We start from the raw sequence: 9,122 nt of genomic DNA, 5'->3' as shown, positions 1-9,122 counted from the left end.
TTAAAGAATTATAAAGAAAAAGACGTGAAAAGTTTGCAACTAAATAGTTTGCTATGAAAAATATTATAATGAAATTTTAATGAATAAAAAATATAGGTCAATTGAAGTGGGAAATTATAATAAAGAATGGAGTCTGAGAATAGTGTCTCTGATTTTATGATAACGAGATTTTGGCTTGTTGATATTTTTTATATTACTTCGTTTGAAAGAGAATGATGTAATTTAAGAAAAGAAAAAAAATTATTTTGTAATTTTAAATTAATGTTATGTCAAATATATTAAAATGATTTTTAATTTTGTGATTTTAAATATGCCACATAAAAAGTTAAAATTAAAGTGTTATCAAAAATTAAATAAAAACATTTTTTTAAAAAATAAATTAAAAAAGAAATAAAAAAAAATTCTTTTTAAAGCAAAAAGAGTAATATACAATAAGTAGAAATTAAAAAGCGATGTAGCTTGTCAATTTTCAGTAGAAACAGAGAATCTAGAATGCTGTAATATAAAGAACGAATATAGAAAAGCCAAATACCATTTGATATATTCGTCCCACCTTACCTGCTTAGGATGCATGTTTTTTTTTCTTCTGTTCTTTTTTAATTTATTATTTATTTTTAAAATAATAAAATAAATTTTATTATTTATCTTTAGTATTAAAGATTTATTTTTTAAAATCAATTTCTAAGATATCATTTGAAAGGAAATAATTTAGTAAAATATTTATATTATTAATTATATATATATATATATATAATATATATATATATATATATATTAAATTAAAGTATAACAAATAAAAGTGGAAAAAAAAAGAGTGATATTTTTTGTTGGTCGAATTCATTGACACCGATACAACCTTATCAAATTTGTCTCAAAATATTCTTATATGTCAACATTGCTTTTGTATGACTTTTATTTAATAGTTTAGGCATAAGGTGGAAAAAGGTTGAGAAACGGAAAAACTCTCCGAAATTAACCGTAAGTACGGTAGCTTTTCTCTTTCTTTGCTTCTTCTTCTTTCTTTCTTTCTTCTCTTAATTACCTTTTCTCATTCATCATGTTTGTTTCCATGAATTACATACTTTATCATTTATATATGTATTGTTTTTTATAAAAATTTAAACTTGTTTATTGATTTGTGTTTGTCATCTTCATATAGAAATCATGTTAATTTTGTCTGTTTCGATTCTATCGGAATGTTTGGGAGGAGGAGATAACTTGATTTTTGTTAGATCTGTGTAAGTAAAGTATCCACGTGCTATCTCCATTTTATATCTCTAATTTGTTTTCTTCCCTTTCTCATGACAACACACGTTTCTCTTCTAAGCTTATCCAAATTATGTCTCCTTTTATATTTATTTTTTAGAATTTTAATTTTTTTTTATTTATGAGTGGTTAAAAGATATTATCAAATTGAATAGAATTACATAAATTAAAGGGAAAATACGCAAGTACTCCCTCAGTCTGTACTTAAAATTTCTGAGATACGCTTATACTTTTTAAACTTATAAGTAATTTTCTACTCTTTTTCAACATAAATTGAAGAATATTTATGTATTATCCCTGAATTTAATATATGGTTAATTATCACTCTTACTATATATAATACTATATATAAGTTCAAAATAAAAATACAATAACTAACATAATATGACCTAGGAGATTTTTGTATTTGATATCGTTTATCAGGTTTGAGACTTCTACTTTCATCACTTAGTCAACTGATTGATTGAACTAATATGACATTAATATTGCACAATATTTCATATAATATTTTTCTTTAAAAAATAGTCCTTTTAAAAAATCAAGTCTAATCATCCTTGATTAAAGTTAATAAAAGATTTTCTTTAATTAAAAAAGACTAATTAAATGTTCGGAATTGATGGAATATAATGACATTACGTGGTTTGGTGGAATGTAAAGACGTGATTTGAAGCAAGGGGTTTAATTATGTTATTTTAATGCAATGTAACTGTATTTGTTTATTTGATGTCATTTGCTGCTTCTATGGAATGTTAAGGTATTTTGGTGTTTAAAGTGTAGTAATGAATTATTTCCTTTATATTATGATATATTATTGTTGTATCTATAACATATAATTCAAATCGTATAAAATAACTTGTTAGATTGCTTTGAAATGGGCTTAAAAAGTGTGTATATGATGTCTTAAATTGGTGAAAAAATTTACTACAGTACTTCACAAATTGTAGCATAATTGCACTTAGGAACTACATATGCCTTTGATGCATGCATATAGGTCTAAATATGCTCTCCTTTAAATTTCGTATAAGATAATGGTATTTTTAACCTAGTTAGTAATAGAGATATAATTGAGCAAAGCTAATCTCAATTCCTTCGTTAACCAAGGATAATTCCCTTTTGGTAGCTAAAAAAATACAAGCTATTCATGTATTAATTTTTTTTATAACTTATTAGGAAATAAATTATTCATATATAGAATTACGGGAAACTTTTAAAAATAGCAAACATTAGATATTCTATAGCTATAATTTGCTTAATTATATATGAATAATAGCAAAATATTAGAGGAGGAGGGAGGAGAGAAGCGAGTGAGAGATCTAGGAGAAAGATGAGAGGGTATACCTTTTTTTTTTTTTGCTAATTTTGGAGAAAAATAATACAAATATAAACTGATTTGTATTCAAAATGAATACATATTTAGAGGAGAGAGAGGAAATAGAATTGTGTTTTGTACCAATTGTATTTGAAATATAACGAATTATATTTTGTATTTATTTTGCATTATATTTTTTATTTATTTTGTTTCAGCTGTATACGAAGTACAACGAATACAATCGTATTCATCCTCTCTTTGATTTAATACAAATACATTTGACAATGAGGATGAATGCATATTTTATTTGTACAAATATAAATACAAAAAATATAAAAATACAAAATACAATTTTTCGAATACAATTAAAATAAAAATACAAAACTCACACATATATTTGATTGAATACAATTGATACGTGGTACATTTGAAGAAATTTCTTCTAATTGACATGAGAGAATAATATATAGAGAGAGAGAGGAGGGGGAAGGGGTAGTGAGAGTGAGAGGGAGGAGGGGGTAAGGGAGAGTGGGGAAGGGTAGAGAGAGATGGATAACAGTTAGCAACAAAAATGACATATTGATTTTTTATATATAATATTTTTAAACTGTAGCTATTTTTCATAAATAAGTTACCAACTAGTTGCATAGTTTTCTTAAAAAATAATATGAGTTTTGATTGACAATTGAGAAACACATAATTAATATATGTATAAATAACTAATCCCTAAATTATTAAATATTTGTCTTAATCATTTATCAAACGACTCCTAAATTTGATGGTTCATACTTAATAGATTCACTTACTTTTTAAAAATAAAATAATTAAAAATTATACTCTCTTCGATGTGTGTTAGTTATTGTTTTCTTCCTTTGTTTCATATTATTTGACCTCAATAGAAAAAAAAGTTATTTCATTTTGATTTGTTTAGTTTAGAATATAATAGGAAGTTTTATTATATTGTTTCTTTTCTATCATTAGTGTTAAATATTATATAAAATCTTAATAGTTAATTTTAGAGTTCTATAATATAACTAATAATGTTTATTTAGTTATGTAAAATCTTTGTTAAGGGTTGTGCCGAGTTAGCATAAGTCAGGTAGTATGAAACAAATAAAGTATCTGGAGAGACATGATATTTTTTTTCTTTGATCATGAATTTCTCTATGTACTTTTTAAATATTTTGAATTGTTAACTATTTAGGCATATAATACTTTTTACGTTGTTTCTAAATATCAAGACGTTAATTTTAGAAGATTAAAGATTGAATGTCACAATATATAAATTAGTTTTGTGGATTAAACCACAAAATTGAAAGGGAGGGAGGGAGTATGCAAGTGTAGACAAAATAATCCTGATTTTGTATGAGTAGAAATATTGAAAGAATTCATACTTTAGTTTGTGTCATTCTTGTAAGGATGTTTTTCATATATATACATGTTGCAGAGGAATTAAAGATGGAAGGTGATGATATTAGTGAGAAGCTGTTGAGTAAAGTTCAAGTGGAAGAGAATGAACTGAAGATTAAGGAGAAGATATTGATAGAGTGGAAGAAAATGTGGGTGATAGCTGCTCCTGCCATTTTTACTAGATTCTCGACGTTTGGAGTAAATGTGATTAGCCAGGCATTCATCGGTCACATTGGTTCTATTGAACTTGCAGCCTACGCGCTTGTCATCACTGTTCTCCTTAGATTTGGGAATGGCATTATCTTAGGAATGGCAAGTGGATTGGAAACACTTTGTGGACAAGCATATGGTGCTAAACAGTATCACATGTTAGGCATATATCTTCAAAGATCATGGATTGTCTTGACTATAACAGGAACTCTGCTTTTACCAATCTTTATTTTCACAACTCCTATTTTAAGAGCTTTAGGACAGGAAGAAGCTATAGCTCAAGAGGCAGGAGTTATTTCGTTATGGTTAATACCCGTGATTTATTCCTTCATTGCATCATATTCATGCCAAATGTTCTTACAAGCACAAAGTAAGAACATGATTATTACTTACTTAGCAGTATGTACTCTTGCCATCCATATCTTCCTCTGTTGGCTTTTAACGGTCAAATTCAAGTTTGGAATGACTGGCGCTATGACGTCTACACTCTTGGCATATTGGCTTCCTAATATTGGTCAGTTGATATATGTGACTTCTGGAGGCTGTAAAGAAACATGGAAGGGATTTACATCTTTGGCCTTTAAGGATCTCTGGCCTGTTATCAAGCTTTCTTTCTCTTCAGGTGCCATGCTCTGGTGAGATGACATTTCACTCAATTCCATTCCATTCCATTCCATATAGTTTACATTGTTTTTATTTGATTAAAATTATTCTTTTTGACAGCCTTGAACTCTGGTACAACACTATACTCATTCTTCTTACAGGAAACCTCAAAAATGCTATGGTTCAGATTGATGCTCTTGCTATATGGTAACTAGCTACTCAGCCTCTCTAATTTTATTAACACATTCCTTTACGTTTTACATCGCTCATCTTATTCACTTTCTCAGTCTTAACATCAATGGTTGGGAAATGATGATTTCACTTGGTTTCTTAGCTGCAGTATGGTACTACTATTCATACCACCTCTCTACTTCTTTAGATTATTTTTCTTTTTCATTGTCATTCATGTTCACGAAACTATTTTTTAGTGTACGTGTATCAAACGAGCTGGGAAGAGGGAGTGCAAAAGCAGCAAGGTTTTCAATCTTGACAATAGTGATGACCTCATTTGTTATTGGCTTCATCCTGTTTCTCTTCTTCCTTATCTTGCGCGGACGCTTGGCCTATATATTCACAGAAAGTGAAGACGTGGCTGAAGAAGTTGACCGCTTATCTCCTTTATTAGCATTTTCTATACTTTTGAACAGTGTTCAACCAGTTCTCTCTGGTAACTTGTTTGATTCGCAACTTGATTCTATATAATATGATAATGTTAAAATAGAAGATTTGATGTCACAACTTGCTACAGGTGTTGCTGTTGGAGCTGGATGGCAGAGTATAGTAGCATATGTTAACATTGGATGTTACTACTTGGTTGGCATTCCAGTTGGAGTTGTACTTGGTTATGTTTTCAAACTGCAAGTTAGAGTAAGTTGCTCATTTCTCTCTATTTTTTTTCTTTTTATGGTTTTCTACTTTTGACTGAGGGTTAGTTGTCAATATCATATTTAGGGTGTTTGGATTGGAATGCTCTTTGGTGTTTTGGCACAAACTGTGGTGTTACTTGTCATCACTCTCAAAACTGATTGGGACAAACAGGTATTTCTTCATTTTAAGTCACTAATTAATGCTAAAATTACCTACTAAATACTCTTGTTCTTATTTAATTGTCACCATTTTAAGTTGGGTAACTTTCACATATAACAAAACAAAAAATTTATATTTGTATGCTATAACAAAGTTTGCATAGTTGCGCTTCATAGCAAACATATAACTGTATAATTCGTTATACATATACAATTGTATGATTCGTTGGCCTAAATTGTATAATTCGCTGGCCTATTTCGCTGCAATATCTGTATAAAATTTGCTTTGTATACAATTGAATCGAAGTAAAATGTTTGTATATTGTATAATTATAAGTGTATAGGAAGAAGATATATGTTTTTCTCTCGATTTATGCAAAAACAGAAACACAATTTATTCAATTCTGTTGTATAAAGCGAGAAAATTGTATTTCACTGCAATTGTATAATTCGTTGGCCGTTTTCGCTGCAATATTTGTATTAAATTTGCATTTGTATACAATTGAATCGAAGTAAAATATTTGTAAATTGTATAATTAAGTGTATAACACTAAGATATATGTTTTTGCATGTGTATATATAATTTTCTCTCACTTTATACAAAAATCGAAACACAATTTATACATTTCTGTTATATAAAGAGAGAGAGGCGAGCAGAGGGATAGTAGCGAGTGAAAATAGGAGAGTGGCGAGCGAGAGTTTAGGGAGAGAGACGACTGGCAAACGTTTGCTATGGGGCACAATTAAATCAAACAGTAGCTACTCAATTTATTTTAGATTATTAGTTTGCTATTATATACAATTATTCCTTTTAAATTTCATATCCTTTAAGAAATTAGGTAACTTTATCATTGTATCTTTATTTAGTATTTTATTGAAATCGAGTTTTTAATAAATGAACATAAGATTAATTTATTTAAATTAATTAATTTGACCGATGAATATGAATTAATTACTTAGTTTTCACCAACATGAGTTGTGGTGTAATGGTGAGATTGTTTCACCCTTAACTAGAGGTATCAGATTCTAGCCCTAGGTATGAAAAAAAAATCATGTTGGGAGTGTCTCTCGAATGAGTCATGTAGAGCACAATCTAGATTTAGTCAACGCTTGAGTGTGGATTCTAGATATCGGGTATGAAACCAAGAAAAATTACTATGTTGGTCAAGTTCACACTTTCAACGCCACCAACTGTCAAGGATAAAATAGAAAGAATAGTATTATTTATGCGTTGATTTTGTGAAATAATAAATATTAAAAAATATTTATTTTTAATAAATGACATATAAATAAAAACGAAGAATACTAATTATTTTTTATTCAACAAAATGTCTCTTGTAGGTATTAATTGCTCAGGAGAGAGTGAAGAAGTACTTCGTAGAAGCTGAACCTAATAGTGATTCACCAAATGCTTGAAGTTGAGATGTATAGTTTTTCTTTAATGGTATTTGTTCCCATATCATTTTACATTCATGCAAAACGAGAAGTGGAGAAAGGATTCATTGATTAATTTCTCCTTTTCTTAATTTCTCCTTCTCTTACTTATATATCTTTCAAGCAAAAGTTTTAAAAGTTGAAAAAGAAGTGGTTTGCCATAGGAACTTTATTTGATCTAATCAAAATATAATAAATTATTCATGAGCTTTGTTGGTATTTTATAAAGAAAATAAGAAATAAGAAATAAAAATATAATAAATTATTCATGAGCTTTGTTGGTATTTTATAAAGAAAATAAGAAATAAGAAAAAAAATATTGAAGTATTGTCAAAGAGATTTATACTAATAATTTAGAGACTTACATTTATAGATATAGTTCCTAATTAAAAATAGGAAAATATATACTAAGTTATCAGTAAAATTCAAATAACAAATGAAAGAATTAACTCTCATACTCAAGTTACATAGATTCTAATAATATAATTAAAATCCTAAAAGTAGCTAACTGTTTTATTTTGAATATCCTCAGACATATTTTCAATCCTTCTCCTTGGATCATGAATTATAGATTATGAGCTTGTGAACAAATTTGTCAATTCATCTTTTGTCTTGCAAGACTTGTGTGCATCTTCTGTTGGACTTAATGAGAAGCTCTTACCTCCCATTTCAACTTGTAAATTTCTTGCTTAGTGGAACTAAAGCTTCGATAATATTTGTCCTCAAATAATTTAAATAATTTTTTTATTAACTGACCAACACTAAACAATCTTTAATCAATATCAAACACATAAAGAACATCTGAAATTATTTTTGTACCTGGATTTATTTTTGCACCTGAATTTATTTTCGTTGCAACATATCATTTTTCTTTTGCAACAATACAATCACCATCCCGAATTTCGACTTTCATATTTTCATAGGAATGGACTCTTTTTTTTTAAAAAAAATCTTTAATGTGTCATGTGGTTTATACAATCACCATTAATCATCCAAAATTAGATTTTTTTGGTTGAAAAACAAGTTGCCACAAATAAGTGATTTTTTTTTATTTAACGGACAAGGGCCTAAAATACCCTTAAAGTATTGAAAATGGTACAAAATTACCCTTCATCCACCTATTGGCTCCAAAATGCCATTTTCATCCACCTATTGGCTCCAAAATACCCTTGTCATCCATCTTTAGGTTCAAAATTGACCACTTTTTTAATTGTTTTAAAATTAAACTCTTTAAATATTTTTTAAAATACTTGGCGTTCAACTATTGATTATAATTATAATTTATTAATATAATTTATAAACCAACCCACTACTCACTCATTACTAATTAAACCTCACCCTATTAATATTTCAATTATAAATCAAAATCATCATAAACACTACTAAAACACGATGAAATTATAGATTCCTGAAAATGACATTCAAAATTATTCGAGTCCGAATGGAGGCCCCAATTAAATTTAGGTTGAGCCGCTTATTTAGGAGGACACTTTCGTTCAAAATTGAATTAGAAATTTATGATTAAAGGCAAAGAAGTAATACATCCCGAATTAATTCATGCATTTTTTAAAATATAATTTTATAAATATTTATGATTTGTTTGAAAACCTTTAATATATTATTTTGAAAAAAAGTTACCTGAAGTAACATCACATAATTGAGATGTAAGAGCAATTAAGATGAAAGTTTATCGGTGATTTTTATTTAGCCACTTGAATGTATGATAATTTACTTCTATAAGTTTTAAAAACACTCAATTGGCAGTAGCTTGCATTAATAATGTGACGGGTTCATTATTTAGAGATATTTGATTAGTAATGGGGTGGGTAGTGGATTAATTTATAAATTTTACTAATAAATTCAAT

The 9,122-nt window shown here is 27.9% G+C and overlaps 1 protein-coding gene across 3 annotated transcripts; it reads left to right on the top strand.

Annotated features, from left to right (window-relative positions):
* Positions 1-788: 788 nt before the first annotated feature.
* Positions 789-7,349, top strand: LOC101248461 (protein DETOXIFICATION 21). 3 transcript variants are annotated; one of them, XM_010319619.4, is made up of 8 exons: positions 789-978; positions 4,023-4,830; positions 4,919-5,005; positions 5,086-5,142; positions 5,227-5,465; positions 5,547-5,665; positions 5,750-5,836; positions 7,165-7,349. In XM_010319619.4, the coding sequence occupies exons 2-8, from the start codon at positions 4,034-4,036 to the stop codon at positions 7,237-7,239; spliced, it is 1,461 nt and encodes a 486-aa protein (XP_010317921.2). In that variant the 5' UTR covers positions 789-978; positions 4,023-4,033; the 3' UTR covers positions 7,240-7,349. The 3 variants fall into 3 exon arrangements, with proteins under 3 accessions (XP_010317921.2, XP_010317922.2, XP_025885665.2); XM_010319620.4 differs by having other exon boundaries at positions 855-982; XM_026029880.2 differs by having other exon boundaries at positions 965-1,238.
* Positions 7,350-9,122: the final 1,773 nt, after the last annotated feature.

Source organism: Solanum lycopersicum, chromosome 3, assembly GCF_036512215.1.
Source record: "Solanum lycopersicum chromosome 3, SLM_r2.1".
In the NCBI taxonomy this organism is placed as follows: Eukaryota; Viridiplantae; Streptophyta; class Magnoliopsida; order Solanales; family Solanaceae; genus Solanum; species Solanum lycopersicum.
This window is presented reverse-complemented; position numbering and strand designations above follow the sequence as displayed.